Genomic DNA, 18327 nt, shown 5'->3' on the forward strand with positions numbered 1-18327 from the left:
TAAATGGATATTGTTCTTGTTTCGTTGCTTCCTCAAAACTTGTTCAAATCCAAAAACACAACACAGAACAGAGGAATCCAAGAGATTTAAGAACCTATTGTGACGATGCCTAGCATGCTTCACACCCATCAATCTCACTTCTTGTTCCTCCATCATCCGCCAATCTCCACCGTTCATTCCAAGTCGCAGTCTTTCCACTTCCCGCAATCAATGGCTCCGGTTAACCTCCGTACGAATCTCTCCGTGCGCCGGAGTGTACGGTGTATGGCAAACCCGAGGCGAGTGAAGATGGTGGCTAAGCAGATAATGAGGGAACTCTCCGATATGCTTCTCACTGACACGGTTTTACAGCACGCCGTGTTGCCCGAAGCTGCACTTGGAGCTGACCGCTACCTCTCTTCTCTTACCACCATCAGCGATGTTGAGGTCTCTAATGATTTGCAGGTGAGAAACCCTATTTCGAAATTCCTGTCTATCACTATGTAATGTATTCATGTGGGTCTTGCTCTTCTTATGCAGCTGGAGTAGAAATTTAGGATCTTTAGAAACCTCTGAAACAAAATTGTATGCCCTTAACTTGAGTTTGATTAAATTATGATTTATATTGGCTTGAACGGTTTAAATCCTATACCGGTATCTATTCTTGGCACAAGCAAAGCAATTCATATTATGTGTTTATGATTGGTGATAATAAGACTTTGCTGTTGTAAGTTTTGCATTTTGTGTCTGCTGATTTGAGAGCGTTACCTATGGAGATGTTACAAGCTGTTACAAAATGGTTTCTTTTGAGATTATAGGTGGTGAAAGTATATGTATCCGTGTTTGGTGATGACAGAGGGAAAGATGTAGCAATTGCCGGGTTGAAATCAAAAGCTAAGTACGTTAGGAGTGAGCTTGGGAAGCGAATGAAGTTGAGATTGACGCCTGAGGTCAGATTTATTGAGGATGAATCCATGGAAAGAGGAAGCAGGGTAAGGCTTCTATTATATCTTTCACTACAAACAAACTATATTCAAGCATTTTATGCAAACTTCGGTTAGTAAATGAAGGTCTCAGTGACACCTGTAAAAGTCTATAGCTTGCTCTCTTTTGTGGAGCACCTAGCATACATAGTCATGACCTAGTTGATCTTGATGATTCTTCGTAAATCGGCTCTGAGAAACCTCTTTTCCGTATTATATTAGACACAGGAAGTATCAAGTTGTTGCTATTCAGTCTAGCAACTGTATCATGTTCGGACTCATGTGCGTTTATTCTTATCACCAAGTTTTCTGTCAGATACTGATCTAGAGATTGTTTCAGGTTATTGCAATACTGGACAAATTAAAAGCTGAGAAGGGAAGCGGGGATGGTGTAAACGAAGGGAGACCAGAACCATCTGATTCAGCAGAGGATAATCAAGATTGGGACGTGGATGACCCTGACGAAGACATAATCTATGTAAAGTAATGGTCTGTAGCAGTTTAAGCACCAAGCATGAGTGCATATCACTCTGATATAATGCTCCACGGTGAGTCATCTTATGTTCTCAACTCATCTAGGAGCTAAAGCTCGTTAGGTGGTTTAGGAGAGATCAGTCATTTTTGTATACCCGGAACATTCAACGTTTCATTCCCTTGAACAAAAGATGAGCTAGATACAGCCTATGCATGCCAGTCTAATAATAGAGTGTAGACAGAAAGCATTAATTTCTGATGAAAAGCATCTGATAGAAACAAGCGTAAATGAATCAACTCCTGACATTAAGAGAATCATTTTCCATGTTTTGTGTGAAGTTTTTGGACGATATTACAAGGCGGCATGGGAGAACGGAGAAGATGAATACCAATGAAAGTTACTTATAAAACTCGTTATGGAGCCTGAAAGCTTGTTTGGTCCGTTTACTCAGATATGTCCAACAAAATTGTTATTTTGGATTAGTCAGTGTAACAGTGTAGGCATAAGCTCTTGTTTCTGCTTCGTTGTAATGTCTTTGTTTTGTGTTAATGTCAGCTCTCACATTCCTGGTATCATGTTAGGTGTTTTGACAACAGTTATTGATATAAGTCTTGGATCAGATAACAACTAATGAAGTACGTGAGAGTTTTGAATTATAAACCACAATTCTAGGAGGAGTGCTACTTTTCTGTAGCCTGTTGCATTCAAATTAGAAAGGAATTCCAAGATAAACTCATGAAAAGAAGATAGTACTGTTTTGGGCTTTTGGGTTAATAGTTTGTTACTCAACGCAACGAAAACGGCTTGGTAGTAGAAGTTGGTATCTTAAGAATTGGGCTTAGTTTGATCAAACTAGGCTCAGGCCCAATATGACGTGGTCGTTTCTTGTTATAGAAGAACAAAGTTGTTCCCTTCCACTCATCTGAAAAAACAAACAAAAATAAAATAAATTAAACTCAACAGCGATATCCTCATCTCTCTCAATCTCTCATCTCTCTCTCTCTCGCCAGATTTCAGATTTCAGATCCCAAAATACAAAACTTGAAAATGTCTACGTTCAGCGGTGATGAAACAGCTCCGTTCTTTGGCTTCCTCGGCGCTGCAGCCGCACTCGTCTTCTCCTGTAATTTCATTTTCCCTCTGTTTTCTCACTCCTTTTGATCTGTTTCTTTGTTCGTGATCGTTATCCCATTTTCTCGGGGAAAATGTCTGAGATTTGTTAAATTTATTGCGCAATATCTCTTACAACGTTGTTTCAGATCGCTTGTCTGATTTTGATTGATGGAAATAATGAGTCTTTCTAGGCTCGATCTACAAAAATAAGGAATTTGTGATTCATTGGATATAATTTGCATTTGAGCTTGGCATATCTGATTGATCAATGATTTTGCTGTCAATATGAGATGAGATTTGATTCTTATGTGCATTCCTAGAATTTTGGAAACCATTGGGTGCTTTATCTGATCGATCATACGAAACCTCATTGTGGGATCCAATATTGAGCATGATGTTAAAACCTTGAATTGCATTGGATGGATTAGGTATGGGAGCTGCTTATGGAACAGCAAAGAGTGGTGTTGGTGTGGCTTCTATGGGAGTGATGAGACCCGAGTTGGTGATGAAATCGATTGTCCCTGTGGTTATGGCTGGTGTGTTGGGTATCTATGGGTTAATTATTGCTGTTATCATCAGTACCGGTATCAACCCCAAGGCCAAGTCTTACTACCTCTTTGATGGATACGCACATCTCTCCTCTGGTCTTGCTTGTGGTCTTGCTGGTCTTTCAGCTGGAATGGCCATTGGGATTGTTGGTGATGCCGGTGTCAGGTTCGTCTCGTCCTGCAGCTTAATAAAGTTTTGTTGTTGTTATGACATTGGTATTTGACTTGCCCATTTGCATTTCTTTTTCAGGGCAAATGCTCAGCAGCCTAAGCTCTTCGTCGGGATGATTCTTATCCTTATCTTTGCAGAAGCGCTCGCTCTTTACGGGCTTATTGTAGGAATCATTCTCTCTTCACGAGCTGGCCAGTCTAGAGCAGAATGAGAAGATTGCTCAAAGGTACTTCCTTTACTTCTGTGTACGTTTTGTTTTATCGTGCTTAGTATGTATCATGGGGAACCAACAAAAAAAATATACTGGATTCTTGGAACTTTGGTTTCGGAAGCAAAACCGCCTATTGTCATCTCCTTTTCTCTTCAGGTGGTTGTTCTCCGATGTAGGATTTTTATTGTTTTGATTCTGTAATAAAGAGCTCTGAGGAGCTTTGGTATGTTTTTGTATTCTTGTATTTTTCCCGAGAAAGTTAAATACATTTATTTGTAAAGAAGTTTGGTTTCTGAACTCATATATTGAGTCTTTTTTTATTTATGAAATTAGCCTGCGATGTGTCTTGCTCCCTCTTGTGTTTATGTTCCTATCTTTTATTTGATTCATAAGAACATTCCTGTTGAGTTAATTTTTTTTTCACTTTATTTGGAGATAGTTTGTCCTCTTCTTGAAATTTACTATTATTAACAACAACAAAAAAAAGTTACCGTTACATTTATTTGGTGGGGGACAAAGGCCACGTTTTCGTAGTGAAATTTAGTGATCAGAAACATCCTTTTTATTCAAGACTAGTCTGGAGAACAAATATCAACGTCATTTTCTGCCACTCCCAATTGTTGTTTTTTTTTTGTAAACAAGAGATTTTGGATCAAAGTTTCGTTTGGTCATCACATTCGTATCTGTTAATCATGATCCAAATTCAAGTGAGAGGAGCAATTTGGATAGTCGCACCATAACCAAACCGAATCGTATGTATGATTATCAATCCGGACCCCAGAAGTCTGAGAACAAGCAGTATGTGTGTGCCACAACGAGTGCGACGATACTCATTGCTTTATAATAATATACTACTACTACTAGTAAAGATTTACAATAAAGTAGTATTTATCTTTTCCAGAAATGACTTGGGTTCGTGTGTGTTACTTCCAGCTGTGACGAGATGCTTCATTAATTTCAATGATAAGGTAGAAGATCTTTCACGTAATAGTAGTAGTTCTATAAATCCTTCTAGAATTTTGTAAATGATTAACTTTCATAACAAATTTTCGTGTCGATATATGTAATATATATAAATATATATGCTATATATATATATTACTGTTATATAAACGTGCTTAATTGCTTTTGTGGTCATATAACCATCACCACAGCTGTCCATATGGGTAAGGCTGCCCAGTTAGAGTTAAAATGGCAATCAATCACGACCTTGTTTTCTTGTTTTCAAGTCAATTTCAGATTTGTTGTTATTTTACTTTGACACATGTAGTGTCTTTACGTCGTATTATCAGTTTATGTTGTGTCCATCTCTTTTTATTTCGCCAACTCGATCGGGAATTATCGTTAAGTTTTAAGGACATATAGTAAGTTTAGAAGAGTCCGTTGCTATACTTTACTTACTATCATACATACTAGTAATTAACTAAAGACATTCAACGAAACTAGCAACAACACCTATCTTCTTATTACACAATGTCAGCAATACTAAGAGAAGAAGATAAAAAACTCAATTATGAGCCATTCCGACATATCAATCAATTATCCAACAGCTTCCCCGAACCAAACCCAAATAAAATAGAAGAAAGTTTTACTCAGATGTCAGAATCTACCATATGAACCTTGTGTGTGATGTCCCACTCACTCCTTTACTCACAAATCACAACAACCCATTGTGTGTCCACGACGTTGTTCAAGACGCGGCGAAACCTAATCCCCTTGAAACATTTATGTCTCAAATTGTAAAGGACAACCACACAGTGGCTATCTCTTATTTATTGTCGAGTTACTACTACTATAGAGTGAAAATAACTTATAACACACATTTCATCTTTTTGATAAAATATACTACAAACACGTGGATGTGAAAAATTAAATTTATGAGGCCTTGGTCATATTTATAAACCATAATATAATTAACGTTGAGCCGTTGTTTGGTTATTGAGATGGCAAAACTGTATCAGATTAATTGATTAGAACATTTCAGAAATGGATAGATGCATGCACATTGGTAAAGAAGATATACTACTACAAAGAAGTAGATTTAACTAACTGCGTTGAACACGGCACGTTTGAACTTTAGAAATACCGTCAAAGTCGTTGCATCTTTGTATAGCCTTAATTTGACCATCACATCCACATGATAATGTATTCTCCAAAACGCACGTCATGTAATTAAGAGCTACGTTTTATATAGTCCGTTGGCCGATGGGGATTGGGATTTACGATAGCAATTAATAAAGACTATACAAAATTACTAGCTAGTACCATGGCTCAATACGAATATCATTAATTTTGAAGAATGCGAATATATTTTTCGTATTTCTTTTGAAGAAAAAGAGGAATATAGAATAGTTTTCTTGTGTGAGAAAGATGAAGTTGAAAGAGCACTATTTACGATAAGGCAATAGACCACCATAACAGTATACGTGTGCCGTCCGCGTTCAGTATATAGTAAACGTCCGACTACTGCCGTCAACGCGTTTTCCTTTCCATATTCTATATAGATTGCATATTCTATATTCTTCTTCTTCTTCTTCAATTCTTCCTTCTTTTGATAATTGTTGCATATTCCACTGTACTTTGTTACTGATATTAGTATTTTACTAGTTTTTGATCGTCTTGTTTCTTTTTCTTTGCTTGTACATTAACAGTCAAGAGCTGTTTGTGGAAAAGTAGTTTTTACAATTTAGGAGTGTATATCTTCTCAACAACTCGATTTATTATGAATTGCAAGGATCCCTACAAATCTGTTGTTTTAACTTATCTTTGGTGATTTGTTGCTCCACCATATTTAAGGAATTTGGGAATTGGGAATACGTGGTCCTTTCCTTAGAAATTTGTATATTTGATATGGAATGAATGTTCAAGTTTAATCCATAATAGTGCTAAAAATATTATTCGAAATATAGAAAAATAGCCTGTATCGGGTTTGAGAAATCGACTAGATGCACGATATATATGTTGATGAGCTTAAAAACACTATATATGCGGAAATTAAAAACATGTTGTAAAAATACATATAGAGAGAGGTCACGAAACTCCAAGTTAATTACAAGCTTCCAAATTCTAACAAAAATGTATGGCCCTCTCTTGCCCTGTATAAATCCTTTTTCGCATTTAAACATGATAACACAACACAGTCACCTAGTGCAAAAACAAGAACAAACCGATATATGTGTTTTAGGTACGTGGCAAATTCTTCATCCGTTACGTTGGACTCGAACGAACAAACATAATTACACATCTCCTCGATGATTCGATCGTATTCACACGATATAAAAGAGACCATAACTCGCACGTGCAAGGACGAGCGGCGCAATCTTGGAGGTTTTAGGTTTTAACCTAAAAAGTTGCAAAAGAAGAGACGAAACACTAATCATAACTCAACACAACCACTTCGTCCCCACACGTAAGGCCGCCACGCGGCGCCTCGTAGCCGAGTGTTCGTGACCAAAGCAGAATCTTATTATTTTTCTTAAACCAGACAGCATCGACCAGATTATTTCACTACATTACGTCAATGTTTCTTTTTTTTTCCTCTCACCTTTTTGCCTTTTTTTTAATTATTTTATAGCAACAAAATTAAAGAACACTTTGCTAACATGGAAATTTGTCGTCAGGATAAAAACCAAAAAAATTATAATAATGGAAACTAAGATCTTAGTTTAAACAACGGTTATCAAATTAAACAAAAGCAAAGTCACTGTTATTTTATATACTATTTGATAATTTAACATTGTCTAACGTTCAATGGTCCATTAGGCGGCACATGTACTAGATTACGCAATTATTGGTCATGTGTCACCACTCACCATAGTCAGTAGACATAGTATTAAGCTTCATCGATATATGGTCCAAATCCCATAGACATATTACATATAGTATAAGCTTTCATATCGATGGTCCATCCATCTTGCGCAAGTTGATGAAAACATATACAGAGTAGAGAGTAGGTTCCTTTTAGTCTTTTACCAATCTAAATTTTTGAATAACATTGAAAAACCGAAAAATTGTTAATAAGTAAACAGTTATCACAGAAGATAACAAAAAAATGTTAGTAGACGAGAGCATAATATGTGTTACACGAGGTACCCGGAAGATAGAATTTTTTTTTAAAAAAACTTGAAAATAAATTTCTTCCGTTGTTGTCCAGTAAATAATTATAGATTGCTTTTAGATTCATCTTATTATTTTCAAAAAATTCTCCTAAACTATATAAAAAATAAAATAAAATTATTTGCTTAACCTACTTGAAGTTAGTACTATTCCACATTATCATGAATTCGAAATTCTAAAAGGTGTTAAAATCATTTTTATACAAAATTAAAATTATAAGGAATATTCTCAATTGATACCTAACATTATTACAAGATCCCAAGAGCGTTTTTTTAAAAAAAGTTATTAATTCAAAATATGCAAGATGAAAATATTTTTTATGAAATTATGTGGAGCCAGGTAGTATGAGATAAATGTGACCAATAGAGAAGAAACAACAAATATATTTTTAACACATCTTTTTGCATAAGAAAAATTATCATAATTGTCTAATTAAACGAATGATTTTTATATATTTACTTTTTTTTTTAAATAGACCTACAATGATGTATATTGGAATTCGGACTGTATCATTTACATAATCCTAATCAGTCACTCGTCTAATTATGTGGTTACTAGTAAAACAGCACGTAAACATAAGATAAATTACCTTAATTGGGTGCAAAAAGGTAGAAAAAAAGGAAAAGATGTTGAAGAGAAAAGGAAAAATATAAAACGTAATCGTAAATGGGCCCCACGGCCCAAATCAAACTTGCCTCAGTCTCAACCTTCTCACGTTGCTTCCTCCTCCTCGGCTCCGCCTATATAAACAGGTGCCAATTGCGTTCATCAAACTCACGCCTTCTCTTCTTCATTTCCGTTTTCTCCGCTTAGGTTTCTTCTTGCATTGTCCCGAGAAATACTTCACATTCTCGTTTTCTTCTTCTTTTGGTTTGTTTCCTCTCACCTCTGCATGGTTGGGCAATTATAAATTTGATTTGTTGAGTTCAGATTTGTTGAAAAGTCCTCTCTTTTTCCATTTCTCTTTGTTCTGAAAATTATTCATCGTGGAGATTCTCGGATCGGGTAGAGCTGCCAGAGGTGGATTTCACGGCGGGGATAGATTCATCTTCTGCCTTCTCCTGAGGGGGTAGCCGAGGCTCCGGCCTCGGCGGTTTTTAAACCCCTACCTTCACAAAATCTGGGAATTTTAAAGATATAAAGTTTCGGTTTTTTTGGGTTTTCAGTTTTTGTTTTGTTCGAGAATTTCTTGTAAAGCCAGATTGTGATCGTTTTTTTTGGGGCTGAAAAGAAGATATAAAGATGCCTGCTTTAGCTTGCGTTGATACTTCCTTTGTGCCTCCTGGCTACGCTTTCTCCGACACCACCGCCGCTGATGTCTTTATCCCGGCGTCTTCACCAACTTCCGCCGCCGCCGCTGCTGTTGTTGACAGCTCTTGCCGTTGGTCTTCCTCTCTCTCATCGTCTCTGTATCGAATCGATGGGTGGGGAGCTCCTTATTTCACCGCCAATTCGTCTGGTAACATCTCTGTTCGTCCTCATGGCTCTGAGACTTTGCCTCACCAAGACATCGATTTGCTCAAGATCGTTAAGAAGGTGACGGATCCGAAATCCTCCGGAGGTTTGGGATTGCAGCTCCCGCTTATCGTTCGTTTCCCTGATGTGTTGAAGAACAGGCTCGAGTGTCTTCAATCTGCGTTTGAATTCGCGATTCAGAGCCAAGGATATGGTTCTCATTACCAAGGTGTTTATCCGGTGAAATGTAATCAAGATCGATTCGTTGTTGAGGATATTGTCAAGTTTGGATCTTCGTTTCGATTTGGATTGGAAGCTGGTTCTAAACCTGAGATCCTCCTCGCTATGAGCTGCTTGTGTAAAGGTAATCCTGATGCCTTTCTTGTGTGTAATGGTTTCAAAGACGCTGAGTATGTATCGTTGGCTCTCCTTGGGAGAAAACTGGCGTTGAACACTATGATTGTGCTTGAGCAAGAAGAAGAGCTTGATTTGGTTATTGAGCTGAGCCAGAAGATGAATGTGAGGCCTGTGATTGGGTTAAGGGCTAAGCTGAGGACTAAACACTCTGGTCATTTTGGATCAACTTCAGGTGAAAAGGGCAAATTTGGACTCACTACTACTCAGATTCTTCGTGTGGTGAGCAAGCTGAGTCAAGCTGGTATGCTTGACTGTCTCCAGCTTCTGCATTTTCACATTGGGTCACAGATTCCGTCGACTTCGTTGCTCTCTGATGGTGTCGCCGAGGCTGCTCAGCTTTACTGTGAACTTGTGCGTCTTGGTGCACATATGAAAGTTATCGATATCGGTGGTGGTTTGGGGATTGACTACGACGGGTCTAAATCTGGAGATTCGGATCTCTCTGTTGCTTATAGTCTTGAGGAGTATGCTGAAGCTGTTGTAGCTTCTGTTCGGTTTGTGTGTGACAGGAGGTCAGTGAAGCATCCGGTGATATGCAGTGAAAGCGGTAGAGCAATAGTGTCTCATCATTCTGTGTTGATCTTCGAAGCTGTTTCGGCAGCTAAACCAACGGGTCATCATCAAGTGACACCTAATGATATCCAGTTCCTGCTAGAAGGTGACGAGGAAGCTCGTGCGAATTATGAGGATCTTTACGCTGCTGTGATGCGTGGAGACCAGGAAAGGTGCCTCCTTTATGTCGATCAGCTGAAGCAGAGGTGTGTTGAAGGTTTCAAAGAAGGTGTTTTGAGCATCGAGCAATTAGCTTCTGTTGATGGGTTATGCGAGTGGGTGTTGAAGGCTATTGGCGCATCCGATACGGTTCATACTTACAATATAAATCTATCGGTTTTCACTTCGATTCCTGATCTCTGGGGGATTGATCAGCTGTTTCCTATTGTTCCTATCCATAAGCTCGATCAAAGGCCCGGGACTCGTGCGATCTTATCGGATTTAACTTGCGACAGCGATGGGAAGATCAACAAGTTCATAGGCGGGGAGTCCAGCTTGCCATTGCACGAGCTTGACAACAATGGAAGTGGAGGAAGGTACTTTTTGGGTATGTTCCTTGGAGGGGCTTACGAGGAGGCGCTGGGTGGAGTTCACAATCTGTTTGGTGGGCCAAGTGTTGTCCGGGTCTCGCAGAGTGATGGACCACACAGCTTTGCAGTCACCCGAGCCGTGCCTGGTCAGTCCTCAGCGGATGTTCTCCGAGCAGTGCAGCATGAGCCTGAGCTAATGTTTCAAACGCTAAAGCACCGGGCAGAGGAAATGATGCATACCAAAGGCAGTAGCGATGAAGACGAAGAAGAAGAAGATGATGATGAGTTCAACAATGTGGCGGCTTACCTCGACCGTTCGTTCCACAACATGCCGTATCTTGCGACTGAGCCTGCATCGCCGAGTAACTCTCTTTCAGCTGCGATCAATAACCTCGGTTTTTACTACTGCGACGAAGACGGCTTCGATTACCTCTCTGTTTGAGGAAAAGGTGGTCGTTGTATGGTTTGCTGTTGCATTATATTATCGTAAAATCGTCATTGCACGATTATTTCAATAAATTATTCAATAATGATATATGATGAGATCCAGGATCCATCGTTATTTTAAGGTTTTAATTTAAAGGATCCGAATAATGAGAGCCTTCTGTGTAACTCGGATCTTTATGTAATGTTCCCGTTTTATTTGATTCAATAGAAAAAAAACTATTTTATGAACAACTTCAGAGTCTTTCACCGCCGTTCATTAGAATTCAAAACGATGAATTGTGAACAAGTTCATTTCACTCTATAGTCTACGATAAGTAAAGAAAAGTTTGTTGTCTAGTGAGTCATTAATATTTTAGGGGTAAGGTTCGCCGCATCTTAGAGGGCATATGTGGTTATGAACTTATGAGTGAATGTGACAACACACATAAGTTCCACATGGCCATGATAGATGACATGATAGATTCTGACATACATATGTGTATTATCGACTGACATGTTTTATCTTTTGCCTTGTATTAAATTACAAGACTTTGGGAAGCGGTTTAGTGATGATTGACACTGTGGCTCATGATTGAGTTTTTTTTTGCATTATCGAATAGTATTCTTTATTTTTAAAGTCACGGCTTGTGGGAACATACAGTATTTCCTTTTACGTGGAGCTAGTTTTTGGACCCATTCTATCATTTCTTCCGCAAAGAAAAGAAATGCATATTCGATGCTGGGGTAATGTGTTGTTTCCATTATAGTTGTCCGGTTGTTGGCGATCATGCAAAAAAAGAAGAAGGAAGGATTAATATTTAAGAAGGTGAAAAGTTTGACGAAGATGGCAAAGTAGTACTATGTGGTTCATGCCATCAATTTGTAGATGATCGTGTCACTTTGTGGTGTGTTTTGTTGAAATATGTTTGTATTCTTTTAACTCAGAAAATAAAAGTTATCATTATCATGAAACCTTCCTCGAAATCTAAAACTTCAAGAGCTTAGTAATAATTTACGGTGAACCAAAATTTTGAAAAAATCAAGTTCAGTCTTGGTTTTGTCTCAAGCTTTCTTATTTCTTTTTGCAAAATTGTAAGTTGTAACTTTCCTTTCACCGTGGGATTGAAGGATATCAACTAAAAAATGGGGCTAAGATAAGGTTGGTAGAATCCAATCCTATAAACATCTTTGCTTTAAATTCTGCAATTTGGGTTTGGAATCGGCATATTGTTGACAAGTTGATCCCATTTACTTTTATCGACCCATGGTCCTTAGCCCTTACCAAAATGCCATGTGTTGCGGTGACGACATCAATTTTGCAGGGATCGGTCCCGATTCCCAAGTTAGATAATTGATCCCTAAGAACCCAAAGTTTTCAATCTATGGTTCAAATTTAATCTCCAAGAGGTTTGGAGTGTGTTTATTCATATGCTGCGTTTCTGTGAATGAGGACAAAGTTGATTATCAAAAACAACCAATGAGCAATGTCGGCCAAATCAAAAAAGAGAAACAGTTTATGGCTCTCACGTACTGTAACGGGTGAATACAACTACTTCGGTCTAGACCCATCTCGTTATAATATGCAGCCAAGGTAACAAAAAGAACACACTTTTGATGTTTTTAATAACAAGTTTTCATGGTCGGAACATCCATGATTCAAGCGCAGCCAGAAATGTTTTGGATAAAGAAATATAAACCAAGTTGAAACAAGATTCTCATACTGGAACGAAACAACTTTTAAAAACAACAATTGGTCCCTCAAAGTTTCAACCTTGAAAGTTGTTAATTTATCTGCTGAACCACATAGCCACTGGATGCTTCAATCTGCAGTAGATAACAAACACCATTGAAACATAGCCACTTGAAAGTTGTTCCACTGCGACATTTTTATAGATACTAGAATGAAGATAAACTATTGTGAAAGCAACTTCAGCATTTGGTGATCCTCTAACTTACTTTATTGATGGGTATGAAAATATAGAAGCTAGGTTTATGGATTGTCTTCTAGACCATAGTTGTACACAATCTCAATCTGCATCAGCCACACACAAAAAACAAGATCAGCACTTGCAAAAAAGAAAGTGAGACCATGACAAAGGACGTGATGAGTGTTGAGAATTACCCCAGCAGGCGGAGTTGGGTTTCTACAGAACTTTGAGCCACCAGGAGCCCATGGAACTACAACAGAAAATGTGGGTCATTTGGAGGATTGGAACGCTAAAGTTCTCATATGTGAGACGAATTATATACAGCTTAATAGCTGATAAGAATTGTTCATAACAATTCATTTATGGGTCACGATGCTTACCGATATAAGGATCAGGGTGCCGCCATTTGTTGTATTCTGATTCACCATGAGCGATCAGTTTGTCGATTCTGTCAATGTCCTCCTAGAAGAACCCCAATGATCAATCATATCAAGAGACAAACAATGAGAGATAAAGATGAGAAACGCAAATGTACACCAATGTTGTCATTGTGTCAGCAGTTGAAAGAAGAATCTCATTATATGATTCCCAACTCCAGTTTACATCATCTAATTAATGGCAACAAAATATTACATAGATGGCATTGAAACAAAAATTATAAGCTGATGGATTAGGAACGCAGAGTTCCATAGTGTAATGATAATGAGTGGGATATACAACAAACGCAACACAAAATAACTGGAACAACATTTTTGTTTCTCTTATCTCCTAGCTAATTTTGCAACAGTCTAACACATCTGTGAAACAAGCATACACTAAATTCACTTATTTGAAAATAGCAAACAAATCTAAACAACTTAAGCCAGAGAAAATGTAGCACACGCGTTTCATAAAAATCCGCAGTTTATCATCCAAACACCCTTAGAATGCCAATGTTCATATCTCTATATCTACCAAATTAAAAACTCAATTAACAATTAAACAAAGAAATTGATGGAGGTAAGAAATGAAAGGAGAAGAGAACAAACCACATCCTGGTTGGCATTGAACTTCTCGCGCAGATCAGAAGCCTGCAATATGAAGGAAGATCAATTAAATCAAAACCCTAAATGTGCGAGATCGATGAAACAACAAACAAGGAAAAGAAGCTTGAATCGGGAGATCTGAGGAAAGACTTACGTCCCGGTAAAAGATATGGCGATGAACAGCCCAATTGAGAGTATCTTTAAGAGCACGGCGATAGAGGATTCGAACCCTCTCCTTCTGTGCCGCTCGCCGCGCAAAGTACGCCGCCGTCGAAACTCCGCTCATTTTTTTCTCTGATTCCGATCGAGTCTCCCCTCTACACTCTTCTTCTTCTTCTATCTGATTTCCCCCTTTTTCAACAGTACGAAACCTTCTCTTTCAGTCAGAGGGAAGGAGAAGAAAAATATTAAATGGGCCTTTGATTGGAACTTGGGATTAAAAACAAAACAAACGGCCCATACATGAAACGGGTTTGAGGAAACATTCAAAATTTGAGGAAGGAAAGAAAAAAAAACTCCGTTGCCGGGATTCGAACCCGGGTCTCTCGGGTGAGAGCCGAGTATCCTGACCAGCTAGACTACAACGGATTGTTGACTAAACTTCTGAGTAGATTTAGTTAACTCGAGGAGCCTAATGAGAGACTTCACCTTTCGCTACAATCAAAGTTTTCAGGTAACATAGACATAGTATATGCTTCAAGATTCAAACCTGAAATAAACTGTTTCAAGTTAAAGTAACATAGACTTGATATTTCACAATGCTCTATTTACCTTTTCACTGGTTTCGACCTTTTATAGTTGGAATATTATATATAGGTGCTATGAACCTTGAGACTAATAAAAAAACAATTGGTTGATGTTATGAATGAGAAAGTTAAGATATGTTTAGCTTTGGAATAGAAGATCCAAAGTTTTAGATTTTAGACAAGTGGTTGGGTTGGGAAGGTAGAAAGAGGTAGCACATGATATCGATAAAGCTACTTTTCTATTGATATCCCTAGTTTATGAAGAAAAAACACTTATGAAACTACTGACCAAAGGGTCCATGGAACTGTGGTCCTTCTATATGTAAATCTTTATGTGACAATTGATATGAATTAAGAAGAACTTGTAGCTAGAGAAACTAAAGCTGGTAAAATGCCATGTGCTGGTAAGTGCTATTTGTGTAGTGTGATTAATCATGTTTTCACCATAGCATAAACTTAGAAACATTTTATGCTTCCACAAGTGATTCATTAAATTGCTTTGAATTAAACAACAACTCAACTTATTATCTTAACTACGAAGTGAACTAAGGTTTTGTCACCATCTTTTAGCTCTCTTATCTACTAATCTATAGTGGAAATGTGGAATACATTTTTTCTTTTTGAACAACGATACCGTTAAAAGTAGCCTAATTACAAGAGAACTGGAAAGTACAGAGTTTAGTCCTCACTAGAGGAGGAAGCAGAAACAGATAATCTATAGTGGAATATTTAGGATGGTTCATAAATTTGGCATTTTGTTTACGCAAAGTGTTGGCATTGATTTTTGCAAAATACACTTCAAAAAGTCTATATAAGCCACTAAACATGGACCAAAATCATTCTAAGTAGTAGTGGTGGTGGTCTTACATCATTTTTTAAAAAAACAACATAATTTTGTTTACAGAAAACTTTGTTTTTTTAAAAGACTAATTCCTGAAACAGCTTCAATTGTTATGAAGCAAGTTGTTAACTTACAACACTAGAGATAATGTTACAAAAAAGTAGGTTTTACCTAAGTCTTATCTACCACTTGCTGCCAAATTTGACCTGGTCTGATTAGTACTAGCTTCACCTGTTTCTTCACCCAACTCTTTACTCTTTCTCAGTTCCAGAACCTTCCTGTGAAGATTCGAGTGGATCTCATTAGAGAACGTCGGACTGTCCGCCGGTCTGTACTCCGGACAGAGCCGTCCGGACTTAAACCGGACTCCACATGCATTACATAAGGTTTTGGGACCAACCGGACCGGTTCTCCACTGTGGGGTGTTGTTAGTGCCACAATGGCTGCATCTTCGTTGAAACACAACGGCCGTTTCTTGTTTCTTCTTCCTCCACTTCTCTGTTGCTGCATGTTGCTGTTGATGATTGGTTGAAACGAGTGGCCAAACACGACCTCCCGTTAGACTGTTCCTAGACCGCTTGGTTCTTGGTTTAACCGGAATTCGAGATGAGAAGCTTGGTTTGGTTTTGTGGGTTTGTGTGAAGAGAAGTGAAACTTCTGGTGAAGAACAATCATCCACAACACGAGATACCCATTCAAGCTCTTCCACATCTTCATCCTAAAACAAAAAAAAATCACACCAAAAAAGAAAAAAATAAACTAAATATCTCATAAATTATAAGAAATGAAAAAAGAAGCTTCTAGAATTACCGGCAAAGAAGGAAGTTGATCAAAGGTACAAGGTTGTGAACTGAAGATACAACAATCTCGTTCTTGTTCTTGTTCTTCTTGTGAGGAAGAAAGAGAGACAAGTTCTTCTTCTTCTTCTTCTTTGAGTTGACCTTCTGAGAAATCGAGGAAACACTCAACGGAGAAATCTTCCGGCAAAGAAGAAGTACGGCTTAAATCTTCGGAGACAATCACTTGATGATGCTTGAGAGATGTAGTAGATTCTCCTCGTAGACTTGCCTTTAGGGCTCTAGCTTCTGTCCACAGCTCCATTCACTCTTTAACACATACATATATAGAATCTTCTTTTAAGTTTCACTTGACATATATAGTCTTTAATTCTCACTATATTACAACAACCAACAATACACAAAACATATAAACTTACTAAACCAAATACGAAAGCTAAACTCTATGACCTAAACAATCTTCTTGGCATGCAAAGTTTCGAAAAAATAGAAAGATATAAGAGGGGAGAGGTACATGGGCGCTGTGCTCATCGTATCTCTTTACCTGACAAAGGCGAGAAAAGCTGAGGGGAATGGCGAAGAAACAGAGGAAGAGAAGAAGAGAGAGAGATAGGAAAAGTAATAATAAGAGGGGGCACTGAAGTTAAAGGAAGGATTCTTGAAAGGGTTAAAAGGTAAAACAGAGACTTTGTGTGTGTTTTTTTGTGGCTTTGTGCGTCCAATTCCTAAAGTTAAAGCTCTTTTAAAAAAACTAATTTTTTTCTTCCTTTTCTCCTAATTTTTTTTTTGTTTGTAGAATATTACAAAATCTTCTTTCACGAATAATGATATATACTTGGATTGGTATCACAGAATCAATGCTTTTCGTCTTCTTTATTTGCCTCTTCATTTTGGTGTAAAACGATGTGCCCTTTTTAACTTTTGTTTTCTCCAAACAGTGGATCGGTTTTTATAAAAATAAAATCAGAGTTAAACTCTAAATCCATTTGTTTTTGTTGCTTCGCTATCTAAGTTATTACTTATTAGATTCTGCTTTATTTAAGAAGGGGGAAAAAAAGATTAATAAAGAAAGTTATGATTCACGTCAGGATTTGTTTGCTTTCTTTCTCAAAATTTCTTTGGACCTAATCAATGAGTTATTTACGTCGATGTTTGGCTTGGGCTTATCCTTCGTCACATATTGATAAGTCAGGTCTGTTTCACGATATTGAATATTTCAATACAAAATTTGTTTGATTTTTATTTTATATGTATTTTCTATCTTTGAATTATTGCGAAGGGTTATATCATGCTCTTGGTCGACGCCAATTTAGCTTGTCTTGTCAGAACTCAGAAGGGTTGACCATCGGCTGAAACATTTTACTTCTTACTTCTTACAAAGGTTAAAACTACTATTACTGAAACTCACTGATTAACCCGTGATCTCTTTTTAAATAATAAAACAATTCCGAGATATAAAGATCCAAAATGAAACTAGGTTACCAAGAATAGCTCATGCGTAAAAAAATTACAAATCATGAAATCTATTTATATCATCCAAAATTCCAAATCTAAAACGTTAAAACTAACCCATACTGAGATGTGCTACATATTCATATTCATGATTGCAGTACAAATCTACCAATTAAGGTCACCATTCACCATTGAGAAACAAAGGTTACGCTATTAAATATATAAAAACATTGCCATGCAGTAGCTAATGGCCATATATATGAATATATGATCCGTCCAATCGTGTATGTTCTGCTATTTTTAGCATAAGATATAAGATTAGGTAACCAAAACAAGAAAATAGTATTCCGATAGGAACATATCATACCATAATTAACTATACAACTTTTATGCTGATTTTTATTCTATGAAAAAAGTTACATGGATAGAATAACATAATTAATATGAATCGGACGTATCAATGGATAAGCCGAGTCGTACTAAACCGAATTAATACAATCTCTGCCGAACATCTATTTCATCAAATTTTCCAAACACTCAAAATTTACCAAAAATAAATAA

General features: G+C 37.4%; 5 protein-coding genes and 1 non-coding gene across 7 annotated transcripts; 3 read left to right on the forward strand and 3 right to left on the reverse strand.

Annotated features, from left to right (window-relative positions):
- Window positions 1–22: 22 nt before the first annotated feature.
- Window positions 23–2068, forward strand: LOC17880932 (probable ribosome-binding factor A, chloroplastic). 2 transcript variants are annotated; one of them, XR_002832926.1, is made up of 4 exons: window positions 24–444; window positions 798–971; window positions 1303–1510; window positions 1776–2068. XR_002832926.1 is itself a non-coding variant. In XM_023778825.1 (3 exons), exons 1-3 carry the CDS (start codon window positions 106–108, stop codon window positions 1447–1449), a joined length of 660 nt encoding a protein of 219 aa, XP_023634593.1. In that variant the 5' UTR covers window positions 23–105; the 3' UTR covers window positions 1450–1701. The 2 variants fall into 2 exon arrangements, 1 of the variants encoding a protein (XP_023634593.1); XM_023778825.1 differs by lacking the exon at window positions 1776–2068 and having other exon boundaries at window positions 23–444; window positions 1303–1701.
- A 341-nt stretch (window positions 2069–2409) lies between these two features.
- On the forward strand, window positions 2410–3805 carry LOC17877770 (V-type proton ATPase subunit c1). The gene is made up of 3 exons (XM_006284517.2): window positions 2410–2560; window positions 2979–3264; window positions 3349–3805. The coding sequence occupies exons 1-3, from the start codon at window positions 2485–2487 to the stop codon at window positions 3479–3481; spliced, it is 495 nt and encodes a 164-aa protein (XP_006284579.2). The 5' UTR covers window positions 2410–2484; the 3' UTR covers window positions 3482–3805.
- A 4560-nt stretch (window positions 3806–8365) lies between these two features.
- On the forward strand, window positions 8366–11229 carry LOC17878734 (arginine decarboxylase 2). Its single transcript, XM_006283153.2, has one exon. The coding sequence runs from the start codon at window positions 8840–8842 to the stop codon at window positions 10991–10993; it is 2154 nt and encodes a 717-aa protein (XP_006283215.1). The 5' UTR covers window positions 8366–8839; the 3' UTR covers window positions 10994–11229.
- Window positions 11230–12530: 1301 nt separating this feature from the next.
- On the reverse strand, window positions 12531–14261 carry LOC17878419 (NADH dehydrogenase [ubiquinone] 1 beta subcomplex subunit 9). The gene is made up of 6 exons (XM_006284649.2): window positions 14085–14261; window positions 13934–13975; window positions 13286–13367; window positions 13100–13155; window positions 12934–13009; window positions 12531–12801 (listed from the first exon to the last, which is right to left on the reverse strand). The coding sequence occupies exons 1-5, from the start codon at window positions 14214–14216 to the stop codon at window positions 12968–12970; spliced, it is 354 nt and encodes a 117-aa protein (XP_006284711.2). The 5' UTR covers window positions 14217–14261; the 3' UTR covers window positions 12531–12801; window positions 12934–12967.
- Window positions 14262–14445: 184 nt separating this feature from the next.
- TRNAE-CUC lies at window positions 14446–14518 on the reverse strand. The gene has a single exon. It is a non-coding gene; the product is annotated as a tRNA-Glu (tRNA).
- A 1016-nt stretch (window positions 14519–15534) lies between these two features.
- LOC17877471 (GATA transcription factor 3) lies at window positions 15535–17051 on the reverse strand. Its single transcript, XM_006284230.2, is given in 3 exon segments — window positions 15535–15734; window positions 15737–16235; window positions 16328–17051. Coding segments are annotated over 3 exon segments (825 nt in total). The 5' UTR covers window positions 16619–17051; the 3' UTR covers window positions 15535–15699.
- Window positions 17052–18327: the final 1276 nt, after the last annotated feature.

The sequence above is a fragment of the Capsella rubella genome, unplaced genomic scaffold (assembly GCF_000375325.1).
Source record: "Capsella rubella cultivar Monte Gargano unplaced genomic scaffold, Caprub1_0 scaffold_7, whole genome shotgun sequence".
In the NCBI taxonomy this organism is placed as follows: domain Eukaryota; kingdom Viridiplantae; phylum Streptophyta; class Magnoliopsida; order Brassicales; family Brassicaceae; genus Capsella; species Capsella rubella.